The 16,224-nt window shown below is 28.4% G+C and overlaps 3 protein-coding genes across 10 annotated transcripts; 2 read left to right on the top strand and 1 right to left on the bottom strand.

Moving 5' to 3' along the window:
- Positions 1-445: 445 nt before the first annotated feature.
- Positions 446-1,824, top strand: LOC143349335 (succinate dehydrogenase assembly factor 4, mitochondrial). The gene is made up of 3 exons (XM_076780549.1): positions 446-736; positions 1,184-1,276; positions 1,359-1,824. The coding sequence occupies exons 1-3, from the start codon at positions 622-624 to the stop codon at positions 1,526-1,528; spliced, it is 378 nt and encodes a 125-aa protein (XP_076636664.1). The 5' UTR covers positions 446-621; the 3' UTR covers positions 1,529-1,824.
- A 148-nt stretch (positions 1,825-1,972) lies between these two features.
- Positions 1,973-2,577, top strand: LOC143343196 (uncharacterized). The gene is given in 3 exon segments (XM_076767834.1): positions 1,973-2,039; positions 2,144-2,218; positions 2,318-2,577. Coding segments are annotated over 3 exon segments (297 nt in total). The 3' UTR covers positions 2,473-2,577.
- A 1,518-nt stretch (positions 2,578-4,095) lies between these two features.
- On the bottom strand, positions 4,096-15,635 carry Polybromo (protein polybromo). Of its 8 annotated transcripts, none has more exons than XM_076763542.1 (27): positions 15,500-15,635; positions 14,743-14,857; positions 14,404-14,649; positions 14,180-14,308; positions 13,928-14,107; positions 13,402-13,846; positions 13,196-13,308; positions 13,024-13,122; positions 12,888-12,950; positions 11,887-12,042; positions 11,651-11,818; positions 11,378-11,544; positions 10,956-11,250; positions 9,839-10,044; positions 9,390-9,756; positions 8,722-9,306; positions 8,470-8,627; positions 8,229-8,401; positions 7,965-8,137; positions 7,764-7,835; positions 6,763-6,945; positions 6,408-6,530; positions 5,601-5,844; positions 5,375-5,525; positions 5,238-5,287; positions 5,035-5,152; positions 4,096-4,954 (listed from the first exon to the last, which is right to left on the bottom strand). In XM_076763542.1, exons 2-27 carry the CDS (start codon positions 14,845-14,847, stop codon positions 4,738-4,740), a joined length of 4,986 nt encoding a protein of 1,661 aa, XP_076619657.1. In that variant the 5' UTR covers positions 14,848-14,857; positions 15,500-15,635; the 3' UTR covers positions 4,096-4,737. The 8 variants fall into 8 exon arrangements, with proteins under 8 accessions (XP_076619657.1, XP_076619666.1, XP_076619675.1 ...); XM_076763551.1 differs by lacking the exon at positions 15,500-15,635 and adding an exon at positions 15,001-15,135; XM_076763560.1 differs by lacking the exon at positions 15,500-15,635 and adding an exon at positions 15,109-15,132.
- Positions 15,636-16,224: the final 589 nt, after the last annotated feature.

Raw genomic sequence — 16,224 nt, forward strand, 5'->3', positions numbered from 1 at the left:
CCCGAAATAAGCGCGAATGAACTTCAAACTTCCTCGAGAGAGACAAAAGACAACGATTGACATTTACTTTCTTTCTCAACTCACCAAAAATATCTGAAGTGGTTGATGGTTTTCGAGGAGTAGAAAAAGAAAGCAAATGTGAGCCTTTCTTTCTCGCTTTTGCATTGATACCCGTTCGAATTATTAACAAACGACAACATTTACAAAAAACAAAATAACACTTATTATGATGTATTATTACCTTATCTAAACTATTTATTAATTAATAATTTTCAGACGAAAAGTATGACATTTTCATCTTATTTTTAACTATAGAATGTACATATAGAATATGCTAGCAATTCTTTTTCAGCCCCTTTAATTCACTATAATTTCATCCCATTCTCATTTTCGATAAAAAAAAAAGCGAGAAACTGCCATTTAAAAACACATCCCAGCTGTCTTGTTAAGTTTTTTCACCGAACTCGAGCTATGATCTTTTAACGAATAATTACTGTATCAAAAGGCAATATAACATAACTCTATTGTAGTAATAAAAATATACATGATGTGATTACATATATGTACATATGTACATATATAGGGTTAAATAACATAATTCCTATTTAGTCACTAAAATAGATGAAAACGTACAAAATGGATAAGGTTATGTTTATTTCAAACGTTATCCATTTACACAAATTATTAAAAGTGAATCATGAAATTATAAAATACCCAACTAACTTATTCCATACACGTAAGTGTTTTAGAAATCATATGCGGTATTAATTTTAAAATAAGAGAAGGTTTATAAAAGAGTACAAAATTTATAAAATTCTAAACATTCATGTTTTGTGTCTTAGAAAAAAATCAATTAATATTTAACCCAAAAAGTCAACAAGAATATCTCTTTAGTATGTTTTTTAAACAAATAGATATTTTTAGGAACTGTTTGCATATATAGATTCATTGTTGAAAATCACTCATTTTACACTTTTTTCCTACATCTAATAATTTCTGAGATATTAAGCCAAATACTATTTTCATCATTCCTTGAAGATATTTTAACATGGATAATAATCAATAAAAGAAAATATGTATTGAATATTTTTGGTTACTCTATAATTTTGCAAAACTTCACCAAAGTTGCACAATATATTTTCAAGTAGTTGCCTTGTAAGTAACAAATTAATCTTTTTTATAGAATTTCAAATACTATGTGCAAAGGAAACCAATACAACAGAGAGTTCAAGAATGCGTGAATTCAGAAAAAAATTAAGAGAACGTACACCTATAGGTACATTACTATACAATAAAGAAGTATCTATTGTCAAATTATTTAAATATTATTAATAAAATAACATAATTTTACATGACAGAAAAAGTGGAAGAATTAGAAGAAGGAAAACATCCTTATCAAGAAAAAGAACCATTGAAACCATTTCCAAATAATGTCAATCCAGAAACAGGTGAAATAGGAGGACCACGAGGACCAGAACCAACTCGATATGGTGATTGGGAAAGAAAAGGTCGAGTAACAGATTTTTAAATATGTTTAGGAAGAAATGTGTAATATAGTTATTAATGTAGACTGTAAACTGTAAATAAAGTATAGAGTAATATTTGAATAATTTAGAAATGTAAAGAATGTAAAGAATATTATTTAAAAATTTTGTTTAAATTAAAACAAAATAATAAAAGTTCTTGTGTTAAAACATTTTGTACAATTTGAGAAGTAATTCTTACTTTCTTGTATATATTGTTTTTATAGATATGTATGTGAACATAATAGTTAATAAGTATAGAAATTAAATTATATTTAAAAATAAAAAAAGTGAAATTAATGATTTGATCTATTTTTATTTGTATTTTGTTAAACATATAACAAAAGAATTAATACTTTGTAAACCTTCAATCTTTTTCTTAGCCATCTCAATAGGATATACAAATAAAAGTATTTATAAATTAGAGCTGACATTGTGTTAATGTCAACATGTTTAGTTGTCTCAATAAAATTTCTATAAAACCGTTAATGTATAGAACTAGACAATTTGCAGCAAGTATGTAGCATATAAATCTTATAAGTATATATATGTATAAACCTTAGTTTATAAAATTATTATTTTGACATATTAACATAGAATATTTTTTCATAATTAATCAGATACAAAAGGTGAAAAGGAAGAATCTGCAAGAATGAAACAATTTCATAAAAAACTGAAATTGCAACCAGTACCAAGTAAACAAAACATTTTACATTTAATCATAAACTAATAATTAAAATAAATTTTGATATACTTTATAATCATGCAAATTATGAAGTATAATCATTATTAAGAAAATTAAATAATAGGAGTTCCCCCAAAAGAACGTTTTGTGGATTTGGTATTAGTGGAAACTGATCCAAACAGTGGGGAATTAATAACAGATAGCGAAAAAGATCCAACAAAGTGGGGAGATTGGCAAAACGGTGGACGAGTGAGCGATTTCTAAATCTGAAACTACATTATTCCATAATTTTCATTTGAAGATCTAAATGTATATCCAAAGTACAAGTAAAATAACAGTCTAAGTTCATTGTAAGTTGTAATTCGTATTCATTAAAAAAATAATAGCATTAATTTTGTCTAGTTTTTATGAACTTATAAAACCTTCACTCCATCATATTGAACTGTTAATGCTAGATAAAATAATTAGTCATATTACCTTACTGGTAATTCGTAAATATATTTAAAGTAGAAATAGAAAAATGAATATAGAAAGAAACAAATATAATTGAAGTAAACAAAAATAATTACTTAGATTAATTAATTAAAAGTTCTATTACAAATTTCTATATAATAATTATATGTAACACACTGAATTAAATTTTTTATCTCATGAATCAACACAGAAAAATTATGAATAAATCAAATTCAATCAATTTCTTTGCATATTTGGCAATTTTTTATATTAAGTCAATTAATGATACTTAAAAATGAAAACTGTTTTTTATTTTCAAATAAATTGGTAATTAAATGCAATTATTTATTATAGAGTAGATCACGAAAATAGATATTATTAATTTAAATAATGACTTTATTCCCGTATAAACAATTTATCATATTATCTCTATTCGTGTAACATGTTTTTAAAAACAAATATTTGTTATAGTGAAAATTACAGTTTGTAAAAAAATTTTCTTCCGAATTTTACATGGTAAAAATTATTTTCGTATACGGACAGTTAATCTACAGGTGATCAATCATTTAAGAAATAAACTTACGTGCTAAAATAAGATGAAAATGAAGAACGATAAAGTTGCATTTTAGGGCTTCTTACTTTCCGACCTATAAATAAGGTTTGTATTAGTAATAAGCATCAAAAACTAAAAAAAATTTTTACTAATTAAAATTTAATTATAAAACATACTGATCATGTTTTATTTATTAAAATAAAGTTTTGAATGCATACATATACGCGCATTCAATAGAATCTCCTATTAAAATAGTATTAAAGTCTGTATCCTATTAAAGTCTAGAATCTTCTATTAAAATGTTTCCCCGAGGTGGCTGGACACCCTTTATAATATACCACATTACTTGCAAACACTGTCCCAGTCGCTAGATATCAACCCCATTGAACACTTGGGTAAAAATAAAAATAAATATTCGCAAATCACCGCCTAAAAAGCGTGAAGAATTGAAGCAACAATTTATATACGAGTGCGGTAGGTGGATGAACACTTATGCAGCGGAATGTGTATGTATATTTTTTAACACGATTCCATCTACAGTTAAACAGATTTCAATGAATCATTACATTTAAGTTTTATGTGAATAAAATCGTCCCATGGTCAATGATGGTTATTTCTTGTAATTTTTTGATTTCCTCAACACATATTTGTTATTTGTAAATATCAAAAAAATGTTTTAAATAAATCTTGAATTAAATTTTATATAAAAAAGTTAAATAAACAACTTCTCAGTTTTCTCTAATAAAGGCAAAATCAAATGAAATCTTCAAAAAATTACCTATAAATAAATTTTTATATTTTTAATGAAATAAGATGAAAATTAAATTTATTCATAAGAAATATTAATTTAATAAGCTTTATTTAATTGTATAAAAATTTTGTAAAAAGTTGAATGAAAATATTACTATATTAAAAATGCAATGTGACATGGAAATAGCAGTCACAGATACAATAATGTTGTTTACGTCAGATTATTTTCTAAAATGCATTGCTTTATATTTACATTACAATTTCATATTACAGTATGAATACAAGAATTTTCAAGTCATACTTTTATAATGCGCGATACACAAAATACAAAATTTTTTTTATGAAAATTTAAAACTAAAAATAGCGAATTATGTACAAAATGGCGATTCTTACGTTGTAACATTTTAGTTCTACTCCTAACAGATCCATAGGCGATGTATCGAAAATAATGCTAATTGCATTTTCAAAATTAATTTTTCACTAAACTTATTCTTTTGTGTAAATACTCTACAGATCTGAAAATCTTCTAATAATAAAATCACTTTCCTTGTTATTTCAAATTACATATCAGAAATGACTAAAAAGTGAATTACAATTAAATTAAGTTTGACGTACTAATTAGAATTGTAAAATGAAAAGGAAATAATCTAAAATTATAAATACACTGATATTTGAATAATTCTCAGTCTTTCATCTAGGATCGACGGACCTGAAAATTGTAGTTTTAAGGTAGCATCGAATATTAAATATTATAGATCTTAACAAGTTATAAACTATAAAGTTTTATTGATGGCCAAAACATCTCGCATCATCATATTCCTGAGTGTCCATAAGGCGTTTACCACGTTTCCATGATTGCCTACACCGTTACCAAGCCATTCGGCAGGTAATTTTGTTACATCAGGAATTTGTGTATTATCAGGATTGGCGTTCATCTGTTTATCCCAATTTGATATGTACCGGTTTTCTACGTTTAGAGCCTCAATATACCTAAGAAAAAGGTATGAATAATATATTTAAATATGCATTAATAATAATTGTTGTAAAAATAGTAACAATGATAATTGTACCGTAAGTAAGCATCTGAATGTAATACACGACTTGGTCTTGGAGGAACTGCAACAAACATTGGTTCCGGTTGTTTAGTGGTAGGTATGCTACTTGTTTGTGTCGCAGCTGCCGATGTTTCTGTAACAAAAGCATTTATTTGTAATTACACAAATATTATACGTTTGTTCTAAATACTAATTTGAAATTATTAAAAATTAATTACCAGTTTCCATTGGCGGTAATATCGTTGGACCTTTTGATGCCATATAATTTCTGCAATAAAAAATACAATGAAAATAAAATATAAATTTATAAATTGAGAAATACATTTTGATAATATAACAACTTTTGATAGCATACTTGCTTCTTTCTGTAGGAGGTATTATACGTCCATTTGACTTAAGGATATGTACTTCTTTAACGTGCCTTGCTAATCTTTGTACACTTGGAAATGGAGGTACAGATTTCTTTGTACGACCACATCCGCGCCATTGACATTGATATTCTACATCTATTAAAAAATAAGTTTCAGGACTTCAAAACTTCATTTATCTCTAATAGTATTGAAATAACTCAATAAACTTACCACTAGCAGCGTTAGCAAAAGACGATTGTACATGTCCATTTTGTTCAGCGATACAATGATCGATACAATCAGTCATATCTTCAAATTGCCAGTCACAATTGTCCCAACAACATTCATATACTACATCTTGTAAAGAATTTGTACCCACTGAAACGGATGTTCCTTTAAGCTGTCCACCATCCTCGTTCATCTTAATTGCTCTTTCTTCCCAAGCTTGTTTTTCTCCTGCCGGCAATTTTCTCCACTGGAATGGAAAAAATATTCATTTTTGCAATATTTTGATATTCTTTAAAAACCAGTTTTTCAAACCTTTTTCATGATTGAAGATAAGAAAATGGTCAAACAAACTGTTTTCTATCATGGCTACTTTCCGTAATAGTTTACGTAATTAATTTGTAATATATATTAGAATAAAAATAAATGTTAAAAATATATGATGAATGAATTATATACTTACAAAATACATAGTAAGCATACGTAATATGCATAGTATTTCAATATTTACATTATTTTATAATTCACATATAATAATTTGTGTTTAAACGATAATTTTTATTGTTGACAACAATAACATTTTGGAGTTGATGGTAAAAACGTGGATAGTAGCCTCGAGAAGAATGTAACACACACGCTTGAAGAAAAGATGAAGCATGCAGAATGATGTACACTCTTGATGATTTTTCACAATAGAAGTCGGTAAGTTTTTTTTTTACAACAATAAATTTTTTAAATTTGATCTGCATACTTTACTTCTTCACTAGATTCTTATAGTAAACTAAAAATCAACAGTAAAAAATAAATAAATACCTCATTGCCAACAATTCTGCTAATCTCCCCAAAGGATGATTCAGGATTGTTTTGTGTAATCTGCGTTCGCATTTTACTCGAATATAAAATATAGCCCGTAACTAATTTCTTACCCGCCGTTTTCTAAACAGAGGAAAACACAAATTATAATGTCACTGTCTCATTAACGAGTCTTGATATTATACCTTCAAAGGTAAAACATCTAATTGTCGTTCTATAATGTTAGGTAACAAAGTTTAAACGGTGCAAAAACAAAAAGTATGCTGGCATATTTCTCTAAACAAAAACAAAATGAAATAAATAAAATGCAATACGTGATCAAGTTGTAAGTAAATAATGTCACGATAATGCCTACCTTCTTAGTCGACACAGGAGTTTGAGTATTGGAGAGCACCGGTTGAGCTTCTGCAGATCCAACGGACGGTGGACCACCAGCGTCCATGCTGTCCTCCCCAACTCCTACTCCCACTCCCACTCCTAATCCTACTCCCATGCCTAGTACATCGGGTTCCAGCTTCGGTAACAATGGTGAGGCTTCCTATACCATTTATGTTATGTTACGTTCAATATCCATCACCGAATGTGATATCATGAATATTTTTTGAATTGTTTGTATCAATATAACAATCTTGTTTAATGCTATTAACTACATAAATTATCCTTGATCAAAGATATTACAAACTGCAGTATTCGTGAGTTTACTGTTAAAGGAAATAAATTTAATTTCATTATGAATCATCGCGATGCAGTGCATATTATTTACAGTTTATTCTTTGATGCTAATATAATATTATAATATTCTAATGCTTGATTTTTATTCCTCAGAAATATTCTAAAAATCTGTATACTTAGATATTAGTACTGTATGCATTACATTTAAAGCAAAATGTATTAATTTTTACATTATTTGGGTTAGAGTGACATGGAAGCGACTTTTTGGTGGTATTCTATATGTATATATATATGCAAGTATATATATACATATGTATTAGCGATAAACCCAACAGGTGCTCTGAATTTAAAACCTTGAAAAATAATTGCTAGTCCTATATAAATATGTAGAAAAAACGTAATTCCATAAAATACACATACACGTATATAAACAAAACACAAACTAAGTAGAAAGAAACAATGAATATGCCGGCATAAAATGAGAAACATGCTCAGATACAAAGTGACATAAGAACTTCATCACACGCAAATCATATTCATATGTCAAACAAAATGTATGATTCTAATTTAGTCTGATAACACTTTGTAAGACAAGTAATTATGAGCTTGCGTATGACTTTAAGGGAACATGCATTCTTGGTGTATTGTTGTCAAGAACATAAGAAATTTATAGATAGAAATTACCATTTCAAACTGAGTTGAACTAGGGGTAACAGACTTGACTTGATTTTGCGAATGTGCCACATCGGCTGGTACCTACAACACACACATCACATGCAAAGCAATAATATTCCGTTAGTTGCATAACAAAATAATAGGCTACTACTTATTGTTATTGAAATGCTGCATGTAACGTTAGTATTAATGCTTAAAATGTATACATACCTTAGCAGGATTAATTGGCCTCCGAAAGAAATAAATTTCGTCTTCAGTTACTGTTGTGCTATGATTGAATTTTTTTAAACCTTCTTGCCCAAGTTTTTTCATAAGGCTTTTACTTTCATCATATAATGATTCACAAATATAAATATCATCCTCCGGAACTTCTGTGGGTCGACCTATATACATATATACATTTTTTAGAAATATTATAAGACATAATCATTAATTATATATACTTTTCACTTTTGTATTATGTTTTATACTTACTGCAAATATACTCTCCAAAATCAAGAACAGCACATTTCCCAACAATAGCCACGATAGGATGAGTACCATCAACAGTTGATAAAAAAAGTTCTTGTTTATAAAATAACTTATTGGGAGCATGTGGGATTTCTGCAGGCATCAACAACCATGGGCCTTTGAAGTAACATTTTCCACTAAAAAATTAATTGCTTTTAATAAATACATAAATCATATGCAATTTATACTGAAATATATAACTTACTCTTTGGTCGACCAAATAGCATCAACTTGTGCAATTTGTTGTCTACCTCCATCTGTTGCTACGTAAACAAAATCTCCAGTTTTTACAGCACCCGTGCATGTACTATATTGTTCATAGTACGTATTCTCTGTATCACTTGAATTATATAGTATCACATTCTACAAAGTAAGATATGTTAAATAAAAACTCTTTTTACAAATTATGTACTTTATAACTATGAAACATGATATGAATATTATAAATATGACTTACAGGTCTTTCCTTTTCTGTTAATTTTTCTCCTTCTTCTAACTCCGCGATTTCTTCTTTATGTTTCTCTAGTCTTTCCTTGTACACTGATATTACTCGTTTTGGTTCTAACGGTTTGTCTCTTGGAATTAATTTTAAATGATCTGGATCAAAATTCCAGACTTTGATTTTTTTAAACGCTCTTGCTCTCGTAGAATATCGTGATTCACATACATAAACATCTTTTTCTAGAAAAGTTTCTGGTTGCATTCTAAAATAATCCTTAACACTTAACACACTACATCTGCCAGCTACTTTGGCTAGAGGTACAGCTATATGAGCATCACTTTTAAATAATTCTTTGTCGAGGAATTTTCTAGAAGCTACATGATAAGTTTCACTTGGTCTATAAAATAAATTGCCATATAACATCTGCTGTCCCTCTGCATTTGTCCACAAACGTTCTATAAGAACAACACTATACTCCATGCCTCGTTCTGAAGGTTCTACATATGCAAAATCACCAGCTCTATATACTTCTTGATTAAAACTCATTGGAGTACTATTGTCGATATTACTTCCCTCAGTATTAGTATTTGTTTCTGAATCCTAAACAAACCAAGAATACCAAAATAAATAAAATTATTTTCCCTTATAAACAGCTCTTATAACATAAAATACTACATGCATACTTTTGTCTCATTTCCATCACAACTTTCCTCTTCATTAGGTAATGTTAATTCTTGTTGTTGCTTTAGACGTTTAAGTTCTGCAACTTGAGTAGATAGATCGAGGAGAGTATAATTAAGTGCTGGTGAATGTAATAAATCTCCACCACGAGTTACTTCATCGCGAGTTCGGAGGAAAAATGCCTGAAGTTCTACACTATCTTCAAAAGGTTGTGAATCTGTACGTGACAGCCTTCTAGCTCTTTCTAAACATGTAAATACATCTTCTTGGAACCTATCTAGTCGCTTGTAAACTCCACGGTCTAACCTTCTTTTAATTAAATCTAATGATAATCCTCGTATCCTGTTATTTAAAATAAAATAAATTATCCTAATTTAAAAAATAAAAAAATATAATTCGTAAATAAAAAGTATAATTGGGTGTTATTTAATTTGAATTAAAGATAACATACTTCTTTCCATCAACAATATCATGCTCTGGAAGTTCAGCCATAGAATCTGAATAACACCTTCCTTCTTCATCTTGGTGATTATAAAGAGCAGTAAAAATTGTTGCTAATATTTCTTGAACTGCAGCAGACACATCTGGCACACTTTCTTCATCTTCACTTAATTGTAACTTTGTTTGAAGAACTAATCGTTGTAAAATTAACGCATCCTGAAACATCATGTAAACTAATTGTAAATTGAATTCAAAATGCAGTAATGCTAATAATTCTTTCTTTACATTTATATGTTAATGAAAAACATTATTGAAAGAAACAAGATTGAACAATATTCTGAAAAAATTAAGTATTTGTTTACTTCTGTTTCATTCTTCTTGCATTTTTTTGATAAGCGTTGATCTACTTCATGATCTCTCAATAAACGAATAAAACAAGGCCGAACTTTTAATGTTTTTTGTGAAAAAAAAATATTTTCTTGTTTATTATTATATCCTTGTTCAGACATTCTGAATAACAGCACAGACACGTAAAAAATGTATAGTCACAACATTTATAATAACTACCCAGGTAACTTTTCATATATTCAATTTATGATTATTAGTTTGATAGAATCACATATTCACACCGATTGTATTAATATATTAATACATGTATAAAAATCATTCGTTGTGCCATAAAAGTCTTATATAGAACCATACGAAGCACAAAGTTACGACGGAAGCTAACTTCACGTAACCTCAAAAATTATAACCGTAAACAGATCGGACTTTCCATGTTTTAGCGCGAAATTTCAATTGAACTTCCGGCTTACGTACTGTTCTCTTACGAGTTGTAATTATTTCATAATTTTATATAATATTTTCTAAATCAAGTTACAAACATAATAATTATGCTTTTCAATATATCTTATACCTTCCAATTAAGCGGTTATTGCTTATTATAAATAATTAATTCTTTCTTTTAATTCAGAATTACAAGTAATAATTATTATAATTTTTCATTTTTAAATAAACAATGTCTTTTTTTTCAAAATTATTCTACCGCTAAATAATAATTGTTAGAAATCTCATTTTATTTTAATCAGGTGTTAACAATCTACATATGTGTGCACTAATGTACAAACCTTGTATATTTGTGAATCAGGTTCATTGTACTTGCAAGCATTATCAAACATTAATATAAAATCCGATACAAGATCGTCTAAATTGTCATATCCATTATTTTTTAATGTTGAAGCTATTTTCTCCATGTTCATTGGTTGTTTAATGACTTCATAATAATCAGGGTACTCATTCTTATTTGGTAATTTCATAAAAATTAAAGATAGCTGTCTTCCTTTCGTGTCATGATAATCTTTTATAATATCGTACATAGTTTTCAATTTTTGTAAGTGCACTGGTACAGTTTTTTTGGGTCTCCTATATTATGTAAAAATATATATCACGTACACACCTTTTTTTTATCATAATAAATACAACTTCCTGATAATAAATCTATGAACATAATTCTCTTTTGTAATTTTGTATATAATAAAATATTACATACCCAACATTTCTAGTTGGCGTAGACCCACTCGATTTTGAAGATTTACCTGAATCTGTCAAAGGACCTAATTCTTTTACTTTGTCCATTAAAATTCTTTCTAAAGTATTTGCATCTTCATATATTAAAGAACCTTCTTCATTGTACTGGCGACAATTGTTAAACATTAACTAAAAATAAAGAAATAGTAAATCGATGCAATACAAAACACAATAAGAAATCACATAAAATAAAATAGAAAATAAATTTGCAATTAAAAACATCTAATATATATACCTTAAAATCTTGTATTAATTCGCTTTCACTTTGATATTTCTCTCCTTTAATATTAGATTCAATAGCTAACATGTCAATGGGTTCTGCTATTACTTGATAATAATCTGGATACAATTTTTTAGAAGGTTTTTCCATAAACATTAACATCGGTTGTCGTCCATCTTCACACTATGATATAATGATATCCTTTGTATTAATAAGTTTCAGTTTTAATAATTCATATTGGAATTACTTACAACGTATTCTATGACACATTTAACTAATGAATACAATCTTTTCTTCAATGGTGCATTGTCTTTATATTTTCCACGAGTCAACAAACTCGTAGCACGTTTCATAAAATTATGAGCCTTATGAGAATTATTTTCAAATTCGCTATCTGAATCTGAATCCTATGAACATAACAAATATAAAGCTGATATTAAATTTATTTGGGGTATTTACAAAATTTATATTAATTATCCGACCTAATAGGGATGGGATTTCGTCGCATAATCGAAGTGGTCAGAAAATAGGAGAATTTTTTTAGTGTAGCATTATACATAAATTGTAAGTTTTTTTTTTAAGATAAATGGTACAAAAGAGAAGAGGCGATTTATAGAAACAAAAAGAGAAGTACTTCAGATTTTGTTAAATGTGAGGTGGTATTTTTTTGGTATGTAGATAGCTTTTATCAAATCGAATAAGAATTATTCAAATAAATAAAAGCATAATATCACTTTCCACTTGAAAAAAGCTAGGGGTCTTTCTTTTTTCTCCTAACAATCGCCTCAATAGAATATGTTACTCGTGAAAAGATTGGTCTATCCTCTTGGATTATTTAATGAATTAATAAATAATAATAATAATAAAAATATAAAGTTGATATTTTCATTGGTTTTTGAGAAATCAGCTTCTAACACTTTATTTGGACCACATGGTATGTTATGTAATGTAGATTTAGGTAATAAATCTTGTGAGTGTTTGTTGAATTGTTAAGAGAAGTGTGACTAGGAATAAGAGAATGATGCAGCTCATTAATGTTTTAGAAACTTCAGGAGATCAGATAATCAAGGATTCGTTGTGCATGTAGTTAGAAAGTTAAATATTTGATAAAAAATAGCTTCACTGATAAAGAATGCATTGTCATTATAGTATCGTGTTAAATGTTTCAATATAGTCAAATTTGTTATAGTACAATATGACATCTAAAATCTACAAGAACAATATATCCTCACCTCAATAATCTGTTATTTACCTGATCAAATTCTAAGAGCTCTTGTACTTTCTCTTGCATTATCTTTTGTAGTTTTACAGCACACTAAAATAGTACAACACAGACGAATGACAAAAATAAAGTACATGAAATTTTTAAACCTATGAATGTTTATTACCTTATATAGTCTAGATGTATGAATATTATATTTCTTTGCATTCTCAAACATAATATTCATGTCCCCGGCTACTTCACTAACAGTACCATATTCTCCTTTCTGCAAAAATTATAAATTAAATAAAAATAACTTATATTACAGAGCGTAAAACATTTTTATTTCTATTAATTACCTTTATCTTTGTACGAATTTGTAATAAAGAAATAGGATTTTTAATCATTTTGTAATAATCAGGATATAACCTTTTCGATGGCAATTTCCAAAAATATTCACTCATTCTAACTCCTGTATAAAGGAAAAGAAGTTTAGTAATACTATTATAAAATATTTAATAAAGTATTTAATAATATAATATGACAAACAAACACTTTGCAATACCTTGATTATTAGGTGTTGTTCGGATAGTTTGAAATAGCTGCCACTGGTGATTGTCAGCCTCTTCAGTCTCTGCAGACTCTTCCTCTTCATCATCACTTTCTTCATCTTCATCTGGTAATGCTGCAGTCTGGGCTATCAAGGATTGTGCCATTGTACGACTTCCTCTTTTACTTCGTGTTGATGGTGCAGTTGTTGCAATTTTTGGAACACTACTACTTAATCCAGTGTCCTGTTTTTTTGCCGCTGCAGTAATAATCTTTTTCAAAAGTTTCGCATCTTTATAAATTTGAGAACCAGGTTCATTAAATTGACAAGCATTACGACACATTAGCATCAAATCTTTTTCCATATCAGCAACACAACTGTAGGCTGCTTCTTGAATTTTCCTTGCAACTGTTTTTAGATCTACTGGCGTTTCAATTACATCATAATATTCTGGATATAACTGAAAATGTAATATTGATCGAGTGATACATTTGTTTAAAAAGATGATATATAATATTTTGCTAATAAGAATTTATCGAACTTTTTTAGATGGCTTAAGTTGAAACATTGTATGCAACGGTCTATTGTTGTCAGCTGGATCTGTTGCTGTCATAACTGCTGCAAATAAGTCTTCAAAAAGTTGTATTGTTTCTTCATCAGGATTTGTTGAACTTTCAGATGTATCTTCTGCGTCGTCTTGTTTTGCTGCTGCTTTTCGAGCCTATATAATTAAAATGGTATTGATATTTTCCTAATATTACATTATACATAAAAAAATATGTGTTGAACTTACCAATCGTGCTACTTTTAGTATAAGCTTTCCTTTAGGTTCTGCATCTTCATATTCTTCCATAATACGATTTTTTGTATTTATACATAACTCCCAGAGCTCAGTCGCATCTTTATACTCAGGAGACGTACGCTATTTTTACAAAATAATTTTAGTAGCTTGTATATAGACTTGCAACACACATATATGTTTAATATGTTTATTACTTGAAAATTAAAATATATTACCATATAAAAAGCTTTTGCATTATTAACCATGAGTTGAATGTCAGCAGATAAATCATCCATATCTCTATATTCATCAGTTTTCAACTTCTGTTGAACCTTTAATAGGTCTATAGGATTTGTTACAACTTCATAATAACCAGGTTCTTGTCTACGTTTAGGGACACGTATAAATGCATCGCATAATAGTGTTCCATCTTCCTTTTTTTGATTGCGTAGAACATCATATAATTGTTGGCATAGATCACTCTATACATATCAAATCAAATAATTATTGTACTTTGATTGTTAATTATTGAAATTTTCACATGTATTGTTTTATAATAATTTGAAACAACTTACAGGATCTAATTTTTTTCTTCTCTTTGTTGGTTCAGGTGGTATATCGTCACCGTCATCTTCTGTACCCCGGCTTGCAACAGAAGACGTTCTACGGCGCTTGTTCATCTTGAATAATCTTAAAAAATATGAATGATAAATATATAGTAAAATCCAAATAACACCAATTTCCTCTATCAATACGGGATTACTATAACATAATTTCACATCTAAGTCATAGTGTCAGTGCAAAGACTGTACACAAAAGACCCTTTTAACTACATGTTATATCTGATTAATACAATATAACTACATCACTTAGAATACACAAAACTAGATCGTAAATGAAAATCTTATGAAATGAATTTTATACACAATATATCCATTTACTAAATATGTTACTTCACAAAGAAATTCCTTTGCGTACGTATTAGGTATGAAAGTACTCGAGATACACAACTGCAGTTAAGAAAATTTCGCCGCCATGATATGTCGCCACTGTGCTTCAAAATGTAGAAATGCATAATGTTTCAATTTTTCAATGTAACATTGCAGTAAAGTATACTGCGAGTCAAAATTTGAAACAAAAATTGCAACACGTCTTACGCATAAACATCTGACGAAACGATCGAAGAGTACTGCCGAAATTTACAATAAATTTTCGCCTAACTAAAATTTGCCGCCATATCAAAATCTCACTGCATCTTTAAATTCAATTCATCTACTAGTACTATTATTTTTCTCTGTAGACACTCATGTTACCGTTTTCTGGTACTCTCACCTGTCGTCAATATTTGTATAAAAAGCTTTTCATTAATGTACAACATGTGAAACGAAAGTGTTATAAATGTTGTACGCTTTTCATCTACAACGCACGATGACACACGACTTGGCTAACGCCATGCTGTAAGCAATAAGCAACCGCGGGTTTATAATCGCACGACCTGTGCGATCCTATGGACAGAAATAGTGACTACTTCATATGCTTTTCATGTATAGATTCACTCCATCGATAAAATCAATTTCAAATATTTCATATGATCATCGCACCATACAAGAAGTACATTCATATGTATAGAAATTCTAAAAATTAATAGTAAAATACAAAAAAAATCGACATATTGAAATTTACAATCATTACCAATAGCACTTCGATAAACTTCATATATAAAATGAAAATGATCAATAAATAAACAACACGAATATACTAACAATTAATTTAACCTCTTAAAAAAACTTGTATTATTATACTTATATATATATATGAAAAATGTATTATGTAAAAAATGTGTTCTTGTGTTTTACAACATTTAGAAGGAAATACATCAATGCACAATAAATTGGTAATAAAGTGGTCATAATTAAACAACAAGATGACATCGTACACAGCACGTGCTATGATTTAAATTTTGAAAGAAATATTTTCTGGATGAATTACATCTTCAGATTTTTTTCTTTAGTAACTATTTGATCTACACAAAGAAGCCGATCACAATGAGAAAAAAT

This window comes from Colletes latitarsis, chromosome 1, assembly GCF_051014445.1.
Source record: "Colletes latitarsis isolate SP2378_abdomen chromosome 1, iyColLati1, whole genome shotgun sequence".
Classification (NCBI taxonomy): domain Eukaryota; kingdom Metazoa; phylum Arthropoda; class Insecta; order Hymenoptera; family Colletidae; genus Colletes; species Colletes latitarsis.

Excerpts from the sequence above, each read along its gene's own strand:
- Polybromo (XM_076763542.1), bottom strand. The coding sequence starts at position 14,847 with ATGAACAAGCGCCGTAGAACGTCTTCTGTTGCAAGCCGGGGTACAGAA. Across the intron at positions 7,836-7,964 it reads GGCCAATTAATCCTGCTAAG|GTACCAGCCGATGTGGCACA; the intron begins GTATGTATACAT and ends TGTGTGTTGTAG. Across the intron at positions 5,288-5,374 it reads CCTCCTACAGAAAGAAGCAA|AAATTATATGGCATCAAAAG; the intron begins GTATGCTATCAA and ends TTTTTATTGCAG.
- LOC143349335 (XM_076780549.1), top strand. The coding sequence starts at position 622 with ATGAAAACGTACAAAATGGATAAGGTTATGTTTATTTCAAACGTTATC. Across the intron at positions 737-1,183 it reads AACTAACTTATTCCATACAC|AATTTCAAATACTATGTGCA; the intron begins GTAAGTGTTTTA and ends TCTTTTTTATAG. Across the intron at positions 1,277-1,358 it reads AAGAGAACGTACACCTATAG|AAAAAGTGGAAGAATTAGAA; the intron begins GTACATTACTAT and ends TTTACATGACAG.